The sequence below is a fragment of the Phyllobates terribilis genome, unplaced genomic scaffold, assembly GCF_046119375.1.
Source record: "Phyllobates terribilis strain yellow unplaced genomic scaffold, ASM4611937v1 Scaffold_8__6_contigs__length_399053987, whole genome shotgun sequence".
In the NCBI taxonomy this organism is placed as follows: Eukaryota; Metazoa; Chordata; class Amphibia; order Anura; family Dendrobatidae; genus Phyllobates; species Phyllobates terribilis.
In genome coordinates, this window is record NW_027362768.1 from 20,282,480 (window position 1) to 20,307,463 (window position 24,984).

The window sequence follows — 24,984 nt, forward strand, 5'->3', positions numbered from 1 at the left end:
ATAATATATGGCGTGCCAGGAGACTCTATAAAATGCTTTCTCAGCATCCAACGAGAATATCTAATTTGGGCCTAGTAGCAGTGTCTGCTAGTCAGCGGATTAACCCAGCTGTTAAGCAAGCTACACCACCTGTAGTTTGGACACTTAATTTTTCAAAGGAAATGGTTCGGGCCCCCGGGACACTCAGTGAAGAGCATCGGGGAGGCACCCCAATGCACAGGGGCTGGGACTGGCTGTAGGACGCCAAGCTCGATCCTTATAAAACCTTTTTAACTGCAGCAGCTTTAGTGGACGCTACTGGAACTGGAATTACTGCGGCTGCTGGCATGAGACTTGCCCTCCAATAGATCCTTGTAAAAGGATTTAAAGTGTACTCATTCAAATTAGAGAGACAATTTCAATTAAAAAGATTAGACCTGCCTCCACCGCAGGGGGGCTCGCTCGACCCACTAGCGGACAGGCATCAGTATTGAGAGAGGGGGGGCTGGCCGTCAGGGTCCACCGCAGCTCTGGCACAAACCCGGCGACACGGAGGTCGCACGGGCAGGAACGGACTGGCCGTGTCGGCTTCGCATTTTTGTGGTTTTAGAAGGGCATGACATGCCTATATCTGTGTCTCCCCCTCCTTTTACTCCTCCACCTCTTTTCTTTTCGCATGACTATATGTACTTGTCACTTTTCCATGTGTTAGTTGTGTCTTCTGAGCCGTTTGTCAGCTTTTGGACACCTTTGAAGTGTTTTCTATGTGTTTTCTATGTGTTTCTATGTGTTTTTGTTTGCCTGCCATTGGTTTTAACGGTGTTCGAAGGTGTTCGACGAACAGTTCGGCGAACATACGGGTGTTCGACGAACCGAACCGAACTTGAACACTACGGGGGTGGCTCAAGACTAATTGTGAGCTCCAATAGACACAGAGATATTAGCGTCTGTAAGGTGCTGTAGAATTAATGGTGCTAAGAAAGTAATAATAATGGTGGTTCCCTGTTCCATCATTATAGTATATTCAGCTGTATCTTTGTTCTGAGGACAGAAATACAGCTGAACTTAGAACATTCACCCGATCTCCAGGGATAGCAGGACAATTCACCAAATTCAGGACTGCTCTGCTGGATCTGGGACAATTGGGAGTTACAGTGCTCAGCATAAATACACCCCAACAGATCTGTCAATAAACCTTTAGTTTCCTTTCAAAATCAACATTTTCTATGGGATACCCATAGTACAAAATACCCCATATATGAGGACCATTGATTGCAAAAAAATATTTGTTATTTTGCACACCCAAAAAGATAATTTTCCTAGCAAATTAATTCAAGACTATGTTGCATAAATTAATATCCCCAAACAAAAGTCTTAGGAGCAAAGCTAAAGTATAGACTACAAACTTCTAATTTCTAATTAACAAGAATTCAACCACAGGTAAGCCTAATTATTCATTAAGCAGGTGTACAGCAGACAGTTGACTATAAAGGAGCATTACTTAACAAAGAAAACCCTTTCCCAATTCATGAAGGCAGCAATGGCACCACATGGAAGAGAAATGTCACAAGACCTGAGAACAAAAATAATTTCTTTACACAAGAAAGGTAAAGGCTACAAGAAGATAAGCAAAGATTTACTTATCAGTCAGAATACTGTAGCAAAAGTGATACAAAAATTTTACAAAATGGAACTGCATCATTTCACAAATATGTCCAGGCCGACCACAGAAGTCAACACCTAAACAGGAATGTCTTCTGATGAGAAGGGTTGAAGAAAATCAAAATGCAAGTTCACTGCAGTTAGCTAAAGAAGTAGAGGAATGGAATGCATTGGTGTCATCCACGAAGGAAGTCTCTCCTAAAGCCCATGCACGAAAAGCACGCTCACACAGCTCCACTGTGTACATAAACATATTCAAACAGCACTGCTGCACACACTGTTGCATACATACACACTCACAGCACTTCTGCACACACAGTTCTTTTGCATATGTAAACATGCTCACACAGCACTGCTGCACACACACAGCTCTGCTACATACATACACACTTACAACACTATTGCATGTACACAGTTCCACTGCAAATGTAGCGCCCCGAGGGCTCGGCCGCTGCAGGGGTATTGCACCTCTGTCAGAGGTGTGGTATTCCACTCCCAGGTAAGGATGGAGTATGGACCAGGGCTCAGTTAGCTGCATACAGCACACGCACCCCATTTCCGAGGGACAGCTCAACGGTGCTCCCACTAGACAGAAGTGCAGGCACGACCGACTATGTCCCTGTCTGGAGTGGGGAGGGGGGTGGAACACCCAGTGCTGTAGGAGCAGATAGGGGTTGGTTCCTGAGTGTAGGAAGGAGCCCATTGGTTGCTGGTCACCTGGGCTCATGTTCTGGAGGGAGGTATAAAAGGGAGGAGCCATCTTAGTTCAGTGTTCAGTCTGTGAGGAGAAGTTGAGAGGAGAGCTGACAGGGAGCAGCAGCTCAGGCTGAGTGCTGCTCCAGAGGCAGGACTAGAGAAGAGGCCGGGGCCTGAGAAGAGAAGGAACAGAGGAGAAGAGAAGGAACAGGAGAAGAAGGAACAGGAAAGGAGGAGGAGAGATAGAGGAACAGAAGGGCTCAGGAACAAGAAGGTGGAAGGGACCCTAAGAACCCACGAGAATACAGGGTGAAGGGTCAGCAGATTAAGGGTGCCGGATCCCAAGTTGGTGGAGGAGAAACTACCCTCAGCCAAAGACCGGACGTCGTGATCATTTATTGGTGCGACACCTCATGAAACCTGCTAGGAAGGCACCATATAGGACAGCGGGGGAACGGGGCCCACGTTTACCCGCACAAGTCCGCGGCAGCTGGACAAAAGTGGGTCACTGGTGAGGCAGGCCAGAGAAAGGAAAGAAGGGGGTCCTGTGCCATATTCCTGAGCTGCCTGGGAGTTGACCGAGCCCCTCACCTGGTGGACGCAGCACGGCTCGGGCAGTCATTGCCAGCTGAAGTGACTTGGATATTAACCGTGAGTAAAAACCCTGGACTGCAGTGCGTTGTCTGTGTGCTTTTTCGCTCCTCCGGCACTACCGGTACTGGGACTCTAACCACCATCACTCCCACCATCCACTACACTGCCCTGGGGCCGCACTCTTCCCGTGGGGAGTCACACCATCCCAGCTGCATACATCATCGGCCCCAGCGGTCTGCCCTGCAGCGGCGGTTCCTAATAACCTCAATCCACGGGTGGCGTAGTCGGACATCTCTTAAAACATCTAAAAGACTGCCACTGGTCTGACCACCCTGAGCCACGGGACCGGGTCGCCACTACTACCCCCATCGTCTCCCTATTGCCCCGTTCCGAGTGCCCCACGGCCCAGGGGGCGAGTCACATACATGAGCACACTCACATCACACAGCATTGCTACACAGACAAACCTCTGCTGGCATCCTACATCCGTATAATTCATGAGTAATTCAGCACATGTCAAGTTCCTTGTCTTTTCAGTCATTCACAGATCACATGCCTGTAATATCATGGAATGAACTACAGCTTATTAAGACCTCTCCTGTCAGCACAGTGCTTAACAGAGAGAGAGAGACTTGTGTGGGTCTCTCACTACCTAACATTCTGCCCCCTCCGTCACTTGCAGTCCAGGCTTGGTAGCATCCGATGTGTCTGTGAGGGCTATGGTTCGGCACTTAAACCTGTGGCTCAGTATCTTATAGTGTTCTACAGATAATTATGAAAAAAATAATAAACCGAAACATAGTGTGGCAGTAAGAGAAGACCAGGAAGACCAGGAAAAACAAGTCATGTAATAATAACCATCACTGCTAGAGTGGGAAGGCAGCAATAGCCTCAGTGTTTTCTAGCTATAACTAGCCAATAACGGCAGGGCACTGAGTAGGTGGGTGTGACTCTAGTCACTACTCACAGACTTACCATGAGGCAGGATAGTCAAGAGGTCCGGGGTCAGTACCAAGAGGGCTCGTAATAAACAAAGGAAAAAGACAAAAGCATAGTCAGGTAACAGCCGAGGTCAGAGTATCAGGAAGGTAGCGGATCAAGACAAAGGGGTAAGTCAAACGGATGGTCAAAGGTAAATACATGGTCGTCAACAGAGATCAGAATACAACTCAGAGTATGGAGCAAACACACACACACCACTTGAGCAAAGTTACAATTGGTAATGGTCTAACAATTGTCAGAGTGCTAAATAGTCCTGTATTCACCCAGAATTGATGACGCCTGGACGAGAAACCACAGACCCAGCCAGATAGGATGGCTGGGCTGTCATTCACAATACTCACACATCTGCCTCAGATTAGACAGTAGAGCTGTCATTTACATTCCTGACAGCTCAGCAAGCCCTCAATCTGACAAGGTGGCAGAGCTGTCATTCACAACATCCATAGGACACCGTAAGTGGTGGAATCGTGATGGTACCCCCTGTTTTATGGGGGCCACCAGACCCCGAGGCTTTCCATGAAACCTACGATGGAAGACCCTAGCGAGATGATCGGCCTTCATGGCTCGAGCTGGCACCCACGATCTCTTCTCTGGTCCACATCCCTTCTAATGGATGAGATCCTGGAGGAGAATCAATAATCTTTTGTACTCTGTACTCTAAACTGCCATTAACATAAACCGGAGTAGACAGGGATGAAGGTGACAAAACCGAAGGGACAAACTCGTTTAACAGCGAGGAGACGGAGGGAGTTTTAATCTAAAGGAACTACCTTCAAAATCTCATACGGGCCAATAAACTTAGGACCCAGCTTCGCTGATGGCATTTTCAACTTAATATTTTTTATTTACTATCGTCTTTCCGTTTCTGACGAAGCTCAGCAAACCCAATATTCTTTTAAACCTCCCTCCAGACATCCCCAAGTTTCTATACAGCAACCTTTTCTCCAGGACACCAGGATTCATCCTAGAGAATTCACCGAAATGGGGATGAAAACCATAATTACAGAAAAAGGCAAGGTTCCAGTAGGCTGGTTAACCTGACTGTTAAAGGCGAACTCAGCCAGAGGTAAAAATGAGAACCAGTCCTCCTGCTAAGCTACAATGAAACACCTTAAAATTTGTTCCAATAACTGATCTGCCCTTTCTGTCTATTCCTTGGTTTCAAGGTGGTAAGCAGCAGAAAATGACAAATCAATCCACAATTTCATACAAAATACTCTACAAAACTTGGAGACAAATTGCGCCCCCCAATCAGATACAATTTACAAAGGGATTACTTGTAATCTCACCAAATATGATTAATAAACAACCTGGGAAGTGTTTCAGGTAACCCACACAAAGAAACAAAATGTGCCTGTTTACTGAATCGGTCAACTGCCACCCAAGCAACAGTCTTCCCTCCAGACGAAGGCAAATCTGCAATGAAATCCATGGACAAATGAGTCTATAGTCTTTCTGGAACAAGCAATGAAGCCAATCTGATACAAAATATTTAATATTATTAAGCAAGGAAGGCCACCAAAAGCGACTAGCAATGACTTTCTGCGTAGCTGTAACCCAGGATGACCAATCAAGACGGAATCATGAAACTCCTGCAACAAATGTAATCTTATTTACACAGGCACAAATAATTTGGACCCTGGAGTAGTGGAAGGAGCCAACGATTGAACTTCATGGATCTCTGCTTCCAACTCCTAGGATACCATAGAAACCACTATACCCTGAGGAAAAATGGAGGTTCTAGGGGAGAAACTGAATCAAGGCTGCGTGATGAAGCGTCAGCCCTAACATACTTGGAGGCCAGCCTAAACGTGATAGCAAAATTGAAACTAGAAAAACATGAGGACCATCTGGCCTGTCTTGGGGTTAAACAATTAGCAGATTCAATGTAATCTAAATTTTTATGATCCGTCACAACAGTTACCTGATGAATAGCTCACTCCAAAAGATGTTTCCATTCTTCAAAAGCTAATTTGACTGCGAGCAGCTCACGATTACCAACATGTTAATTTCTCTCAGCAGACAAAAATTTCCTAGAAAAAAATGCACATGGCTGCAAGTTGGTCAAAGTTTTGGGACTTTGAGACAAAACAGCCCTTACCCTGACGTCTGAGGCATCCACCTCCATGATAACACCAACAAAAGAGTTCAGCTAGGGAAAAAAGAAATAAATAAAGCAAAACAGACAGGGAAAAACCCCTGTACTATAAATGATTACTAATATTATTCAATAAGTAATCCCAGGCTGACACAAAAGGGGTTTGAATCAAAAAGTATATAAATTTTTATTGCACCATATTACATTTAATTACACAATAGTAATAAAAAGATGTATACAATGTATAAGCACGCCTCCTGACGAAGCCATTTCCGGGCGAAACGCGCGTCGAGGCTGCCAGGCATCCCCAGCACCTTACTTTATGCTGTCCTAAGATCTACCAACAATGACTCAAGGTAACGGAGACCATATAACTTTACTGATTTGACAACATGGATTTTATTAAAATTCTTAACTTATAATCCATCATAGTTATATATATATGTTCTATGTTGTATCTCTATTGGTAGACTTGATATCACCTGGCATGATCCTGTGTCAGGAACTTATACAATCACACTATTTATTTGACAGCTTAAACAACTTATACTCTAAATTAGGTATACATTGTAAGCTGCTTTCTCTTTGGGGATGTTAGTCTCTGAACGGGGTATTTCTGCTTTACCCTGTTTCCTTTAGCTGTCCTCTCTCCTCCCCATCCACTTTTTACATCTTTTTATTACTATTGTGCAATTAAATGTAATATTGTGCAATAAAAATTTATATACTTTTTGATTCAAACCCCTTTTGTGTCAGCCTGGGATTACTTATTGAATAATATTAGTAATCATTTATAGTACAGGGGTTTTTCCCTGTCTGTTTTGCTTTATTTATTTCTTTTTTCCCTAGCTGAACTCTTTTGTTGGTGTTGTTAGTATTGTAGGGGTTACAGACCATATATTATTTGGTCTGTTGATAGGATTTCATCCACCTCCATGATGAATGGTTTCTGGAGGTCGGGTTAGATTAAAACTGGAGCGGACATGAAACTCTCTTCAATTTACTAAAGGCTCCAATCGTATCCGGTGACCAACCTTTAAGATCTGTCCCCTTACATGTGAGATCAGTAAGAGGTTTAACAATTGTCAAAAAAACCCTAATAAAGTTTCTATAGTAATTGGCAAATCCTAGAAATACTTTAAAGTCACAAGGTTGAACCCAATCAATTATAGCCTGCACCTTCCCTGGTTCCACCTTAAACTCTTCAGCAGACACAATGAACCCCAGGAAAAATATTTATTGAACATAAAAAGTACATTTCTCCAATTTAACAAACAAATAATTTTACCTGAGGTTTTGTGAGACAAAATGGACATGTTCATAGTGTGAATATTGATCAGGCAAAAAATATTAGAATGTTATCAAGGTAAACCACAATAAACCTTCCAATAATATCAGAAACTATGTCATTCATAAAGTTATGAAAGACTGCTGGTGCATTGGTTAACCCAAAAGGCATGACAAGATTTTAAAATAGACCCTCAGATGTTAAAAATGCTGTTTTCCACTAATCACCCTTCCGGGTGCATATCAAATTATAAGTCCCTCTAAGATAAAGTTTAGAAAACCATTTAGCCCCAGTAACCCAGTAAGCTGATTATGTAGGTTGGGGATGAGTGGAAGTGGGTAAGTATTCTTAACAGTAATTTTGCTTAATTCATGGAAATTGAGGCAATGACAGAGACCCCCATCTTGTAAAACACTGGGCAAAACTGTCACTGAAAAAGACCTGGGTGTATTGGTGGACGACAAGCTCACGTTTGGGGGCCAGTGTCAGGCCGCTGCTGCAAAGGCAAATAAAATAATGGGATTCATTAAAAGAGGCATAGATGCTCATGAGGAGAACATAATTTTACCTCTATACAAGTCACTAGTGCGACCACACTTAGGCTATGTGCCCACGATGCATTTTTAAGCGTTTCCGCAGAGGCAAAAACGCTTAAAAAATGCATGCTAAAAGGCCTGCCTTGTTCCCCAATGATAATCCGCATGTGCTATGCACATGCTGCGGAAATTTCCGCTGCTTGTTATCATTGCGGAAAAAAACGCAGCACTGCCAATTATTTTGCGGAAGCGCTGCGTTTTCGCCGCCATTGACTTGCATTGGACCGCATGTCATCCGCATCACTGGATCTGTACATGCGGAATCCAAGCATTTCAATGTGCGGATGGTACCCGGGTCAGGAGGACAGGAGACTCTCCTCCAGACCTGAGTACCATAGAACCTGTAAAAAAAAAAGAATAAAATAAAAAATAAATATTATATTTACCTTCTGATGGCCCTCGATGCGCTTGTCTTCGCTTGCCGGCTGATCGCGGTGGACTGAAGGACCTGCGCTGACGTCATAGTCATGTGACGGCAGGTCCTTCAGTGTAGTGTACTGTGAGCTGCCGGCAAGCCAGGACGAAGCGAATTAAGACAACGAGGGCCTCAGAAGGTAAGTATAGATTTATTTTTTTATTTGTTGCCATTCTTTAAGGTCACACTATATAAATCCATGTCGTTTGCATGGATTTATATAGTGTGACCAGATTGTCAAGCACTTTCCAAGTGATGCTAAAATCGCTTGGAAAGCGCTTGTCAACCCGCATGCGGAAATGCATGTGAAGAACGCTTCACATCCGCATGTCCCTGGCAGGAAAAACGCATGTACAATCCGCATGCGTTTTTCTGCCAGGGAGATGCAGAAACGCTCAGGAAAAAATCCGGAGCATTTCTGCATCGTGGGCACATAGCCTTAGAATACTGTGTACAGTTCAGGTCTCCGGTGTAAAGATAGACATAGCTGAACTAGAGCGGGTGCAGAGAAGAGCAGCCAAGGTTATTAGAGGACTAGGGGGTCTGCAATACCAAGACAGGTAATTACACTTGGGGTTATTTAGTTTGGAAAAACGAAGGGGGCAATTGGGAATCTTCTACGTCTGGAGAAAAGAAGGTTTAATTATAATCACAGACACGGATTCTTTATGTAAGAGCAGTGAGACTATGGAACTCTCTGCCACATGATGCCACACTCTCTGCCACATTCACTACTAAAATTTAAGAAGGGCCTGGATGCCTTTCTTGAAAAGTTTAATATTACAGGTTATATACACTAGATTCCTTAATAGGGCGTTGATCCAGGGAACTAGTCTGATTGCCGTATGTGGAGTCAGGAAGGATTTTTTTCCCCTAATGTGGAGCTTAGTGTTTGCCACATGGTTTTTTTTTGCCTTCCTCTGGATCAACATGTTAGGCTATGGGTTGAACTAGATGGACTTAGTCTTCCTTCAACTATGTTACTATGTTACTATGTATGTTACTTTTTAACAAAGAAATCCCAGCAGCTACAGTTGAGGAGGAAGGACGGCTATGTCCCTTCCGTAAAAGTTCATTTACATATTCTTTTGTGGCGGTACGTTCAGAACCCGATAAATTATAGAGGCGAGCTTTAGGTAATTTGGCATTAGGGATAAGATTAATAGCACAATCATATGGACAATGGGTAGGTAGTATCTCTGCTTCTTTTTACGAGAACACATTCTGGAGTAACAATGTCCTGTCAATGGTGACAATTTGAAGGAGTCTCTTTAATTTAACTGTCCCTAATCTTAATTTAAGAACCAGTCCTGAATCAATGAAGTTGGCTGAATAACCACAATCAATGAAAGCAAATGTGGATAACCACAGGTTCTGGAAACATAATTTCACATTTAAAAGCACTTTTTAAAAAAAGTAAAAAGGTACCTGGAGGTCTGGGTGACGTCCTCGACAATCACCTAGACTTAGGCGTTTCCCCCCGGCTTTCTTATTTGAGGGCGTATTGTGCAGTTGTGAAGAAAATGCCCGGTGTGTCCACAGTAAAAGAGTCCAAGATTGCGCTAACCTGAGAGCTGGCAGCTCAAACTTCCATTGGTTCCGCCTCAGATAAGTGGATCAATTCGGGGGGAATGACCGAACCCCCCTGATGCTCATCGGCCTTTCCTAAATTCTGCCAACCGAATCACCTGGGTCATGGTCTCCTCTGAGGAACAAGATGGAGTATGGAGATCCAGAGCATCCTTGAGAGTATCTGAGAGGGCAGGAGATGTGGTGCAGCCCCCCTATGTCAGAGGCGTAATCTTTGCCTCCTCAAACTGGATCCTGTAAGGTGTATCATAGATTATCCCTAACGCATCAATAAAGGCGTTAGCCGAGACCTTTCTGGGGCTTGTGGGGACAAAGAGAATGCCCCAGTCTGAGGTCCTTCTTGCCGTAGTGACATAATTATTCCCACCCACTGGGACTCATCTCCTGAAGACCGGGGTCACAGGTTAAAAAGTAACCTACAGCTCTCCCTGAACACAATGAAATGATCTTTCTCCCCTGAAAGTTTATCAGAGACAAGCAACTACTGGTTTGGGAGAGACCAATTGTACATCAGAAGGTACAGCTGTCATAGCTACTGCCAACAGTGGTGGGTTCTGAGTAGCACCCATCGAGTTGGAAAACTTATCCTGCAGCTGAGACTTTGTTGATTCTAATTTCTGCTGCTCCCTGGCCAGATCCTGAACCATCCGGGTCAGATTTGTCACTTGATCACAAAGTGTGCTAATTGGTTCCATACTGGAGGGAGAAAGAAAAAAAAAGTATTTGGGCCAATTGTAATGTGACGCTAGTCACTACTTAATGTGATGCTAGTCATTACTCACAAACTTACCAAGAGGCAGGATAGTCAAGAGGTCTGGGGTTCGTACCAAGACGGCTCGTAATAGACAACGTGAAAAGACAAAAGCATTGTCAGGTAACAGTCCGAGGTCAAGAGTATCAGGAAGGTAGCAGATCAAGACAATGGAGTAAGTCAAACTGATGGTCAAAGGTAGTTCCAAGGTCAACAAGGGAGATCAGAATACAACTCCGTGCACAGAGCAAACACCCACACTATTTGAGCAAAGCTACAATTGGCAATGGTCTGACAATTATCAGAGTGCTAAATAGCCCTGCAATCACCCAGAATAGATGACACGTGGAGGAGATCCTACAGACCCAGCCAGATAGGATGGCTGAGCTGTCACTAGCAATACCCACACCTCTGCCTCAGATTGGGTGGTAGAGCTGTCACTCACAATCCTGACAGCTAAGCAAGCCCTCGATTCCATAGGGTGGCGGAGCTGTCAATCACAGCATTCATATAACACTGTGAGTGGTGCAATCTGTGACAACCTCTGCTGCTGTCTTAGAACTATGCAGCAGAGGTTGTCTGTTCTGGAACAAAAAGTACATTTATCATGATAACTTTTCAGAAAATAAGAATTTAATGGCATTATTATCACTGAACCCATTTTAAACTCTACAGAGAGGACACTTTCAGCTGTCAAGTTATTTAATTTATTTGCATTTAGCATCAGGAAATCTAAAGAAAACATGGTTAAACTGTTCATTTATTGCTTCTATTGAACAGTCATGATTGCTCTCCTATGAAATTGCATTAAAACTTTGGCAAGTATGCTAAAGATACAGAAGAAATGGGACTCCTGCTGTAATAAAATAGACATGCCTGCTTAATTTCCGTACACAGCAGGAGAGTAAGTATTTAATGGTTAGAAGTGATTATTTGAAAGGCATATATTTTCTAAATACGGTATGTGTTGTTTTTACAAAAGGTAGGAATGCACTTTATAAAAGAAAGATGTTATGGGTATAACTTTGCTAAGAAACTCAGATCTGATTAGGTGTAAAAAAAATAATAAGTTGCAATTTAATCATTAAAGTATTGTGCTGCTGCGCTCAACCTGCCTGCGTGTTCACAGAGAATTGTGGGGAGTCTCTGCTAGAAATCCAAGCAGCCTCTCAGATAATCAGTATTATTTACGCTAATTATTCTCTATTACTGGTGGCGTGTGGGGAAAAGGACAACCAATAAGCAATGCCTTGTTTGACTTGATGCCTGCGGTGGTGATTTCATAGCTGCCATGTATGTAAGGTCATGTTGATGCGGGACATCTTCAGGGTGGTTTTGCTGATGAGTTATTTTATTGCCAGCCACAAATATTAGTGAATGCAAATGTCTGTATTCTTATTCAGAAGGCGCACTGATAACCACATTAGTTTTGGCATTAATTTTAATTTCAGCATGCTTTGTGTTTAAAATCAGCAGAGAGAAATACACAATAAAAAATGACAAAAAACACAATCATGAAAACAATATATAAATAACATGGATGTAAACCCTGCTGCACAGGTTTTTTTTCGTTTTCTTTTTATTATACTGCTAAATATAATGTTCAAAAAGGATCCGTGCCAAAAATTTAAATGTAGACATATACTACATAAACAATAGTATTGGGACACAACTCTTAATCCTTGATTTATCTATTATCATTCAGTCCCATTGCCACAGGTGGATAAAATCCCCCCTCTCAATCATTGGGTCTGCCATCATAAACATTTGTGATAGAATGGAGATTACTGAATACGAGCATGGTACAGAAATAAGATACCAATGTTGTATCAAGTAAAATCATGACATTTCTTGCCAAATAAATATTTTATGATCAATTATGAGTGGTATTATTGTAGTGAGCTGGCCGGCTCTGGCTGTCCTGTGATAATTGATATAGAGCCTGTTACAGAAGTGATTACAAAGGATGATGTTGCCACCTTGTGGCCAGAGGTTGCACCTGCGCAGGGTGTGATGACAGAGAAAAAGACTGAGCCTCCTGTGTCCCGCCCTAGAGAGTCACGTGACCAAAGTGGGAAGCAGGAAAAAGCGCGCGAAGAGTCTGCTGTGGTCTGTGAAAAGAGCCAGGACGGTGTGCAGGCCCTCGTGTGTGGCGCAGGAGTGACTCTCAATGTGATTTCTTCTATCTGACACCATATCCTCGGAGCCTTCCCCAGCTCCTGCACTGCTGAAGGATTCAGCTTTTACACTCCCTGCTACTGGAGTGTGGACTACATAAGGGGACTCACCAGAGCTTCTATCCGGATCAGAGAGACTGTAAGCGGGACCTCTGGCGAGAGGCCGAAGTATCCCTTCCTTTCTTTCCGCGAATTCTGCTGTTCCTGTTTTTTTTCCGGCTCGGACGCCCTCCTGCAAAGACAGACAGGCCTGCGACGGGGGACACATCCTTCTGGAGTAAAGGACTGGTAACGTGTGAGTAGGGACAGTGAGGGTTAGCTTATAAGTACACGTTATTACTGTGCATATTTACGGTTGTCATTTATTGTTTTTCTTTGCTAAAAATGTATACGAGTAAAGATACGGTTATCAAGATAGAGTCTGTGTGTGGGGATCTTGCTGGGCCAGATCATAGATACCAATGCGCGGCCTTGCCCACGGTCACTTCATCTGGCGTAGTCGGCAGGATCTGTGACCAACAGGATTCCCACCCAGGCCATGTGTACAGTCAGAAAGCCCCGCCGGTGTCTATTGTGAATCAGGTCAGGAAATTTTGGCGGACGAAACTACCCTGTACCAGAGTGGGCGGAACAAGTCCGGATACTGGGGGAAATGTATAATATTGACCCTAAGACCTTGGCAGAAATGGCGGTACTGACGCTAGAGGGGGAGGCATGGACGACAGTCAGACTGGAGATGGTCAGGGGCCAGCGTACAGTAGATGATTTGGTGCGGGTGCTGGAGAACACCTATGGGCCGACCACATACCAGGGAACACTGCGACACATGTTCTTTAGACGGACGCAGCTTGAATGGGAGGATATTCCCCAATATGCGAACGCCCTTCAGGTACTCCTTGAACAAACCTGTGGAAAAGGGGAGCAACTAGCTGGTATGGCTTCTCGTGACCTGGTACTGAGAGACCAATTTGTAATAGGACTGAGAGACCAGTATCTTAACCGCACGTTACAGGACTTGATCCGGATGATGCCGGCTCTTTCTTTTGCTGAAGTCAAACAGGAAGCCATAGAACGTTCATGGGGACCCGTCATGGATGTGGGGACTCAAGGTGCTGCGTGCAGATCCATATCTGACATTAAAAATCCGAACAGTGACACGGAAGACCTGAAACAGATGGTAGCAGACTTACAGAGACAGATATTACAGTTAACATTAGACCGACCAGCGAAGACAGCCTAGTCGTCCCGTGAGACAGTGTTGGTCATGCGGTGATCCTCGCCATAGGGCAAATCATTGTCCTCAACACTTCCCTCCGCAACAACCTCCGTCGCACCAACTAACAAACCCTCAGTCACCCCAGCGAAGGGAATTTCGATCAGACCAGCGAATGGAACCCCAGCCATATCCACAAGCAGAGCTACCACGCCGGGCCTCACCACAATGGCCGCCGTTAAACTAGACACCCCTGCAGCTGAGGCTCGCGCAGCAGGGGAGGCCAAGGAGAGGGGTGTGGAAAAATAGAGCCGATGGCGGAGTGCTCTTGCCTTGAATAGCCCGACACTTGAAGTTGTCCTGGAAGGAATTGCCGTACAGGGACTGATGGACACCGGGTCACAAGTGACCACGATCTCTGAACAGTTTTCCGAAAATTACCTCAAACCAAGAACTGCTCGTGACCCAGACACCTCCATTAAGATTATTGCGGCTAATAATCTACCCATTCCCGTGAACGGAGTTGCTTGGATGGACACAAAGGCTTGCGGACAGGACTTAGGAAAATGAAGGATCGTCATCGTCAAGGAAGGTTTCGGCTCCGAGACCCCAGTGATAGTTGGAATGAACATCTTGAAGGACCTGGATCTTATGCTGTTGACAAGAAAAGGACCCAAATACTGGCAGAAAGTCACCAAACATAAGCCGACTCGTCTGGCGTTCCAGCGCGTAATCCGGACCGTTGGACTTCAACAGATGGCAGAGGAACAACTACCCCTAGCCGCCATTACGGTGCCACGCTGTACCCGGATTACTTTGCCCGCTGAAAAAGAGACAGTCATTTCCTTACCCCTTAACACCCACCGACAACTTGAGGGGGTTGAAGTGTTGATCGAGCCGAGGACCCCAAGTGGGGGTAAGCTAAACCCACTAGTTGCTCGCACTCTAGCCGTCGTGAGGAACGGGAGAGTCCCTGTCAGGCTAAACAACACCGCAGACGTAGGCCTAGCCCTTGAAGCCGGCACTCAACTTGCCCGGGTATATGCTCTGCCCACGGAAGTGAATCCCATTGGGCCCCTAGAATTCACCCCGTCTACAGAAGGCGACTGGACGGTAACCGTCTCAGCCATAAACGCTCAAGTAGACGATGAAGACATTGGGCGAAAACTACGGGAAAAAGTGCAGCTAGACACGTCTCAGTACACCAAACAAGAAGTGTCTCAAGTGGAGGAACTCCTGCGGGAACACCAAGACTCCTTTGCAAAGCATGACACAGACTTTGGGTGTACCACCAGTATCCAGCACGAGATACCCCCCCTATCCGCGAGAGGTACCGGCAGATACCACCTCAGCAATACCAGGAGGTGAAAAGCCTGTTAGAATCTATGCTACATGCCGGAGTGGTACGTGAAAGCCAGAGCCCGTGGGCTGCACCCGTGGTGATAGTCAAAAAGAAAGATGGTTCCCTAAGGTTTTGCGTGGACTACCGTAGGCTGAACGCTTGCACTATCCGGGACTCATATCCACTTCCTCGGATCGAAGAGTCACTGACCGCCCTGAAGAAGGCCAAATATTTTTCGTCCCTAGACCTGGCCAGTGGATATTGGCAGGTTCCAATGAGTGAGAAGGACAGGGAAAAGACCGCCTTCATCCTTCCCATGGGCCTGTATGAGTTCGACCGGATGCCGTTCGGCTTGAATAACGCACCGGGGACCTTTCAGAGACTAATGCAACGCTGTCTGGGGGACTTCAACTTTGAGTTTACGCTGATATACCTTGACGACATCGTGGTATACTCCGCCACCTTTGAAGATCATCTTCACAAGCTTGGCCAAGTGTTCCAGCGCTTGAGGCGACATGGCTTGAAGTTGAAGCCCAGCAAGTGCCATCTGTTCCAGCAGGAAATCGACTACTTGGGTCACCGGATCTCGGCCGAAGGCGTCCAGCCCTCTCTGGAAAAGATAGCAGCCGTTCAAGAGTGGCCACAGCCAACTACCGTCAAAGAAGTCCGGGCTTTTCTGGGGCTAGCAGGCTACTACCGTCGGTTTGTCAAGGACTTTGCTTGGCTTGCTGAACCACTGCATGAGGTTCTCCGAGGGACCGCGAACAGCCCCAGAGGACGACACATCAGTTGGGGGCCTGACCGAGAAAAATCCTTTCAGGCACTTAAGACTGCTCTAACGTCACCCCCTGTTCTGGCATATGCAGACTACACATTACCGTTTCAGTTGCACACCGACGCCAGCCTTCAAGGTCTAGGGGCGGTCCTCTCTCAAGTTCAAGATAATAAAGAACGCGTGATAGCCTATGCCAGTAGGTCTCTCCGTGACACCGAAAAGAATCCCGTCAACTACAGCTCCTTCCGCTTGGAACTCTTGGCTCTGACTTGGGCTATGACGGAGAAATTTGCTGGCTATCTGACAGGAGCGGAGGTGCTGGTCATGACGGACAACAATCCTCTTGCCCACCTAGAGAATGCCAAACTAGGGGCAATGGAACAGCGCTGGATGGCCAGGCTCTCTAGATTCCAGTACAAAATTAAATACAGAGCGGGGAACGAGAATCAGAATGCTGACAGCCTGTCTAGAGTGACATCATCCCCGCCAGTGGGGGACCGGGATGAAGAGTTGGAGGAAGATGAGATGCCTGACTTTGCCCGGCTCGCAAAGCAAATAGAAGATAGCCGCCAGTATGCGGTAGGAGGGATTGAAGCCGTAGTGGGATCTCCCCTGTCCCAGCAAGAATGGGCCAAGCTTCAAGATCGAGATACCGAGCACGTCTTACTGAAACAGTATGTGAATAAACAAGAGAAACCGCCCTCCGAAGTGAGAGCCCGACTATCGACCGGAGCCTTGGCTCTGCTTGCCCAGTGGGATCGGCTGATTGTGAAAGATGGAGTCCTGTGTCACAGGGCCCTTTTATCCCATATGCTGGAGGAGTGTTTGCAGATTGTCGTCCCGGTGCAGTTGGCCCATGAGATGGTGGGCGAAGCTCACAGGAGGAACGGCCACTTCGGCATAGACAAGACCCTCCGGTGGACCCAGCAGTTCATTTTTTGTCCGGGGCTCCCTAAGTTGGTTGAAAACGTCTGTCAAGCATGCCGTACCTGTGAATTCCACAAGTCCGCGGAGCAGCGTGCCCCCGTCCAGACTATTAAGACGTCGAGGCCCCTCGAGCTGTTGATGGTGGACTATCTGTTGATCGGAACGGCGAATAGTGGCTACCAGTACTGTCTGGTGATGGTGGACCACTTCACGAAATTCGCTGTCGCTGTTGCTACCAAGGATCAGACTGCTGAATCAGCTGCACAGGCTATCTGTCAGCAATTCATTCGGGTCTACGGGTGTCCGGAGCGGCTACACTCTGATCAGGGGGCTTGTTTCGAAGGGCAAGTCATTGAAGAACTCCAACGGATGTATGGAATCAAGAAGTCCAGGACCACCCCTTACCATCCACAAGGGAATGGCGCATGTGAACGCTTTAACCGGACCCTCTTACAACTGATCCGGACTTTGGCTGAAGACAAAAAGCCCGACTGGCCTCGATTCCTCCCGGAACTGCTGTGGGCCTATAATAATCAGGTCCATTCCGTCACCGGATACTCCCCATACACCCTTCTCTTTGGCCGTCCAGGCAAAGACATCCATGAGTTGCAACTGTCTAGCTCCGAAGAAGATACCTGTGGTACCTATCCTTCCTGGCTACAAACACACCGCCAGAGAATGGAGACTGTCTACCGGCTAGTAGGCCGACAAATTCAGGATCAAGTGCACGCTGACCCACTTCCGGTACAAGAAGACCCACTGAATGTAGGTCAACTGGTCCTAGTCCGAATAAAGAAGCCGCAAGGGAAACTCTGGCCCAAGTGGGAGACCGAAGTCTATTGAGTAATTGGATAGTAAGTGGCCCCGTCTATCGAGTGCAGGGCGAAGACAGCGGCAGCATCCAAACTTTGCACCGTAATATGTTGCGCCCCTGTCATTCCCAGCCTGACTCCCCTACTGTGATACCTAGAGAGATGGATATCACTAATACTGTTGGAGACACTGACCCCGGGGATGTAGAGACTGAATGCATGCCTACCCCTGTCCGTCCGACTGACGCACTTGAACCGATTACCTCCTCTACTGACATGTCGACTGGGAAAGAGAGTGGGGTGACTGATAGGAGAGAGGGGATCCAACCCGTTAGGCGGACAACGAGGACCACTGCAGGGGTACCTCCAGGACAGTCCTACAGAGACCAATATGTGTGGCCCTCTTCCCAGCCGCCCCCTGTCACATCCACAGCCATCGCCGCCCTGGAGCCGGTCGTTGGCAGGGACTGCCAACCTTTGAGTGGGGGGGCGTGTAGTGAGCTGGCCGGCTCTGGCTGTTCTGTGATAATTGATATAGAGCCTGTTACAGAAGTGATTACACAGGATGATGTTGCCACCTTGTGGCCAGAGGTTGGACCTGCGCAGGGTGTGATGACAGAGAAAAAGACTGAGCCTCCTGTGTCCCGCCCTAGAGAGTCACGTAACCAAAGTGGGAAGCAGGAAAAAGCGCGCAAAGAGTCTGCTGTGGTCTGTGAAAAGAGCCAGGACGGTGTGCAGGCCCTCGTGTGTGGCGCAGGAGAGACTCTCAATGTGATTTCTTCTATCTGACACCATATCCTCGGAGCCTTCCCCAGCTCCTGCACTGCTGAAGGATTCAGCTTTTACACTCCCTGCTACTGGAGTGTGGACTACATAAGGGGACCCACCAGAGCTTCTATCCAGATCAGAGAGACTGTAAGCGGGACCTCTGGCAAGAGGCCGAAGTATCCCTTCCTTTCTTTCCGCGAATTCTGCTGTTCCTGTTTTTTTTCCGGCTGGGACGCCCTCCTGCAAAGACAGACAGACCTGCGACGGGGGACACATCCTTCTGGAGTAAAGGACTGGTAACGTGTGAGTAAGGACAGTGAGGGTCAGCTTATAAGTACACGTTATTACTGTGCATATTTACGGTTGTCATTTATTGTTTTTCTTTGCTGTGTTAAAAATGTATACGAGTAAAGATACGGTTATCAAGATAGAGTCTGTGTGTGGGGATCTTGCTGGGCCAGATCATAGATACCAATGCGCGGCCTTGCCCGCGGTCACTTCATCATTGTAAAGTGGAAGCATTTAAGAACAACAACAACACAGCCACTAAGTGGCAGACCATATGGATTTATAGAGCAGGGTCGCCGAGGGCAGAGGAGCCTAGTGCATAAAAGGCGCCAGTCCTCTGCTGATTCAATAAAGTCGAAAACTCCTGGTATTAATAACGGTTCACGCTTCCCTAGTTGGCAGTCCCAAATCTGTGTTTGTCAAATGCAAGTAGAACGTTACCTGCTTGACTGCAATGTGCCAACTGTAATGTTTAGTAGAGGAGGGATAATGCTACGGTGTTGTTTTTCTGGGGTTGGTCAAGGGTGCTCTGCCGGCATCATTATAGTCTATGGCCTCGTCGGTGCATACGTCTGAATCCTGTTTTTCGGTGGGTTCAGTTGTAAGTCCCGATGGTGCCAATGAACAGGTGCCTGAACCCAATGTGAAAGGACCCTAAGGAGATTGCATTGCTCCGAGCTGCTGAAGAGGCAACTTGAGAATACACCTATAAGAAAATAGATTTCCTAAGAAAATAATTTCAAGTCTTTCACACATCATGTATTCATGAATATCTTTTTTTGTTCTAGCATGTGGAAAGCTCATGAAGATTACTGGACCTGTTACTGTGAAGGCATCTGGGCCACGATTTGGAGCTTGGATGACGGATCCTGTGGCATCTGAGAAAAATAATCGTGTAAGTACCAGTTAATAAACAACAAAAATGCTTTAAAGAGTAGATAAAGTATACTTTGAGGTATTATAATAATGATCACATATTTCTCCACTCCATTACATGGCTTATATGATGTAGGATCACTGAACTAAATAACAAAGAGAAAGCATTCAACCGTTTTTAATTATTTACACTTTATTAATCATGTTTTATGTGTTCATCCATATGTAAATGAAAGATAAAACAGAAGTTTTGAGTTAATTAAAATTGTATCTATTTTCTCTGTAGGTCTGGTATATGGAAGGTTTCACCACAAGTAAAATAGTTCGGGAGTACAAATCACTGGCAGATTTTGTCACAGGAGCTGAATCCAGGACTTACACCTTGCCAGTTAAGTGGGCTGGCACTAGTCACCTGGTTTACAATGGTTCACTTTTCTTCAACAAGTATCAGAGCAACATAATCATCAAGTACAGCTTCGATACAGGGAAAGTCCTGGCCCAGCGTAGCTTGGACAACGCCGGTTTCAACAATGTCTATCCTTACACTTGGGGTGGCTATTCTGACATCGACTTGATGGCTGATGAGTTTGGGTTGTGGGCTGTTTATGCTACTAACCAGAATGCTGGAAATATTGTCATAAGCCAACTTCGACAAGACACATTAGAAGTTGTTAAGAGCTGGAGTACAGGATATCCCAAAAGGAGTGCTGGAGAATCCTTCATGATTTGTGGCACATTGTATGTCACCAACAACCATCTTACTGGTGCCAAGGTCTACTTCTCATACTCAACCAAGTCCTCTTCATATGAGTACATAGACATCCCCTTTCACAATCAGTATTTTCATATATCCATGCTGGATTACAATGCTCGGGACCGTGCTCTCTATGCCTGGAACAATGGACACCAGGTGCTCTTCAATGTCACACTTTTTCACATCATTAAGACAGATGGTGATGTGTGAATTGCCCCGTGCTCATCTTTCAATGATCTGTTGCTCATTTTCTTGACTTGCTTACTTTCTTAATGTTTCCTACTGGTCGACAGAGTCTACTTTTCTTTTCATACCCTTTTTTTTCTTTGTCAGTTATTTCTTTCTTGTATGCTTTGTGATTAAATGTTTTGCCAGCATACTGTAGTGCCTGGGAGACCTTCCATATCCATGACAGTCTGACATTTACAGAAAGCTTATTTACAAGACACATCAATCACAGTGATATAAGACAGATTACAAACTAAAAGAGAAGGAATTGGCCTTCACTTAAAAAGCATCAAACAAGTGATCCACATTGAAAAATACAGCTGATAAATCTGTATATTAAGTAGATTACTTACATAATCCAGTTGTACTCACAGTCCTTAAAGAGGTTGTCCACTACTAGGACAACTCCATCTTAAATATATTCCCCCTTGTAAATTAAAAACACCTTACACATACCTCCCATACCAGAGCTGTTTCAGCAATGTCTGCACCAGGCTCACATGACATTGTTTTGCTATGTGAGCTCTGTAGCCAATCAGTGGCCTCTATGGAGCTGCTGCGCTTTCACTTCCTTCAGATGAACTTCGGTTGTCCAGGTTGTTGTGAGCACTGCAGCCCAATAGCGACCACTTATTGGCTGCCATAACAATGTCATGCAAGCCTCGGGAGTACCTGCTGTTTTTATTTTACAAAGGGGGTTATGGTATTAAGAAGGGGTTGTCTGAGTAGAAGGCAAGCACTTTAAAGTAGAACGGTAAGCTAATATTTGTAGAATTTATCAAAGTGCAGCATCTGTTTACCACAAGATTCTAAACATATTGCATATCAATTTTAGCCATTATTAAGCCACTAAAATATCAACCTCCATGTCTAATAGTATTACTGTAGACTTCTTCTTTATGCCGAGATGTAAGATGGAAACCTGAGCATCTACTGTATTATGTCTCCCCTAACATCTAAACTATTTTGTTAGACTAACTAACAATAAGTAATGGATACTGAAATAAAATGTCTGAAAAATCTGTTAATTTGAGCTAGAATTCTTTATGGTAGGTAGTATATTTTATGAAATCTTTATATTTGATAAATTTTAATAGATTGCACATCAACTTTACAAGTCTATATAATATATAGTTTTAAATATTTCAAGTCTGGGTTGTTGTAAGTTAGGTAAAGCCTAAAACATATGAATAATGACAAGAATACAAGTCAACTATTAATCCAAATTTTTTTTTCGTCTACCAATAAGTTGATGGCTAATATCATTCCTATGAATACATACTGTACATATGTAATGTATACTGTACATATAGAAATAAACTAGTTGGTTGATAATGTGGAAAGTCCAGGGTTTTACGCACCACAGCAGTTTATATGTGAAGGGTGTCAGTAAGAATGTGTCAGCCACTGAAATGATGATTTAATTTCAATCTTGTAAGATAATAATTATCACCATGAGAGATATAAAAGGGTTAATCAGCTGAGTCGTCCCATTACTCCTTTATCATATCACTGAATAGCTAGCTGGCAGGTCTAATTATCTGTAATTATTAAACCCTGGAGCAGCCTCTACTAATAAGTCATAACGATGGACAATTATTTGGTCTATTAATCACACAGACTCTATTAATGTGTTGAACCTATGAGCAAGTAACCAGTTTGCGATATTAATTTGCTGACTACAAAAGAGATACCACTGACAAGAAAAAACATCAGGTTTTAAAGACCTAAAAAGTGGATGTGATCTATGGAGAAATTTCCATTCTATTTTTTTTATAGAGATAGTCAATGGAGGCCACAACTTTTTTCTGTATGTTCCCTACTTAAAGTGTTTTAGTGTATGTGTACAAATGTGATCCTCGTGTTTGTCTCTATTTGTAAACATGTATTTGTATTCTTTTAATTTCTTTTGGTAATTATTCTCTGCTTGGCTCTATTGTATGTATCCAGTCACCAACTCCGCATATTTTATATGGAATTTGTCTATTTGGTACCATATGATATGCCTAAGCCCTTCTTAACCCCTTCACGACATATGACGTACATTTACGTCATATGTCATGTCCCTGACTTTGATGTGGGCTCGCACACAACTTTTCCAGCTGATGATGACTGATTTAATAAGGCATTATCTAACAGCCTCCTTTGGAGCGGGGCTCGGCCCGCAGCTATTAACATATTAAATGCTTCTGTAAATCTCTGACAGCAGCATGCGCTGGGAGGAGGGCGCATCATTCCACGCGCCCATCGGTGCCCATGACTTGATTGCGGGGCGCCAATGGGTTGCCATGACAGCTGGGGGCCTGCTGAAGACCTCCGCATTTGAGATGGAGAATTTCAGTGGTGATTTTTGTCAGCAGTGCTGATGCATTACTATGTATAGTGCAAGCAGTCAGATGATTGCAGGTTCAGGTCCCCTAAGGAGACTAACAAATAGTGTTGAGCCACCCCTGTAGTGTTCGGGTTCGGTTCGGTTCGTCGAACACCGGGATGTTCGAGGAACTGTTCGTCGAACTGTTCGTCGAACACCTTAGAACACCGTCGAACACCGTTAAAACCAATGGCAGGCAAACAAAAACACATAGAAACACATAGAAAACACCTGCAAAGGTGTCCAAAAGCTGACAAACTGCTCAGAAGACACTCTCTTTAAAAAAGCCGGCCGGCAAATTCAGCAGCGGCATACACCGGTACCCGACAATTTAGACAAGAAGGAATAGAGCATCACACATAGATTAGATAGATAGAAACATGTCAGTCACACATATAAGAAGCACAGTGACAGTGTTGGTTACTGCACTTGTCATTTAGTGTAAAGGATTTATTAAAAAAAATATTAGTGTTTTCATGCACCGTCTCTTTAAAAAAGCCGGCCGGCAATTCAGCAGCGGTACCCGACAATTTAGAACAGAAAGAATAGAGCTTCACACATAGATTAGATAGATAGAAACATGTCAGTCACATATATAATAAGTACAGTGATAGTGTTGCTTACTGTACTTGTCATTTAGTGTAAAGGATTTATTTAAAAAAATAATAGTGTTTTCATGCACTGTCTCTTTAAAAAAGCCGGCCGGCAATTCAGCAGCGGTACCCGACAATTTAGAACAGAAAGATAGAGCATCACACATAGATTAGATAGATAGAAACATGTCAGTCACATATATATGAAGTACAGTGATAGTGTTGGTTACTGTACTTGTCATTTAGTATTAAAATAAAGGATTTATTATTAAAAAATTTGGCGTGGGGTTCCCCTTAATTTTAGGCTCTAGCGGAGGTTAAGCAGACGGCTGGGGCAGATGTTTGAAGCCTGGGAAGGGGGTAATACCCACGGAGCTTCCCAGGCTACTAATATCAGCCTCCAGCTGAATACATAGCCTTTACTAGCTATTAAATTGGGGGACCCCCCAAAAAAAATGACGTGGGGTCCCCCCTAATTTAATAGCTAGCAAAGGCTAGGCAGACAGCTGGGGGCTGATATTAATAGCCCAGGAAGGGAGCCATGAATATTGGCCCCCTCCCAGGCTAGAAACACCAGCCGTCAGCCGCCCCAGAAATGGCGCATTCATAGGATGCGCCAATTCTGGCACTTAGCCTCGCTCTTCCACGCTGCCCTGGTGCGGTGGCAGGGGGTAATAGGGTTGGGGTTGATGTCAGCTTATAATGCCAGCTGACATCAAGCCCAGGTTAGTAATGGAGAGGCGTCTATAAGACACCCCCATTACTAACCCCATAGTCAAAGTTAAAAAAAACACAAACACCCAGAATAAAGTCCTTTAATTGAAATAAAGACACAATCCTTTATTGTTCTAAATTAAACCATACTTACCATCACGCCCATTCCAGCTGAAGCCAACGATCTCCTGCAATAAAAGAAAAATAATAAAGCAACCTCATCCTTACCTTTCCATGGTTCCCACGACAGCTTCAGCTCTGCTACATCGAGATGACAGGCTGGACCGCAGCAGAACGCTGCCATCCAGCCTGTCATCCCGCAGACACTGAGAAGCGCAGGCTTGCTTGCGCTGCTCAGCGTCTCTCTGTGACGACATCCAGATGAGCCGAGTTCATGTCCAATGAACTCGGCTCACCTCATGCACGTCACTGACAGCGTGGGAAAATTCTCACGCTGAAGCGCTGATTGCAGGAG

The 24,984-nt window shown here is 45.0% G+C and overlaps 1 protein-coding gene across 2 annotated transcripts in view; it reads left to right on the top strand.

Moving 5' to 3' along the window:
• OLFM3 (olfactomedin 3) overlaps positions 1-21,853 on the top strand; it is a 410,172-nt gene extending 388,319 nt beyond the window's left edge. For both annotated transcript variants that reach the window (XM_073642855.1, XM_073642854.1), the window contains exons 5-6: positions 19,762-19,868; positions 20,136-21,853. In XM_073642855.1, the coding sequence (XP_073498956.1) occupies positions 19,762-19,868; positions 20,136-20,813 (785 nt within the window). In that variant the 3' untranslated portion in view covers positions 20,814-21,853. The remainder of the gene's footprint in view (positions 1-19,761; positions 19,869-20,135) is intronic.
• The last annotated feature ends 3,131 nt before the right edge of the window (positions 21,854-24,984 follow it).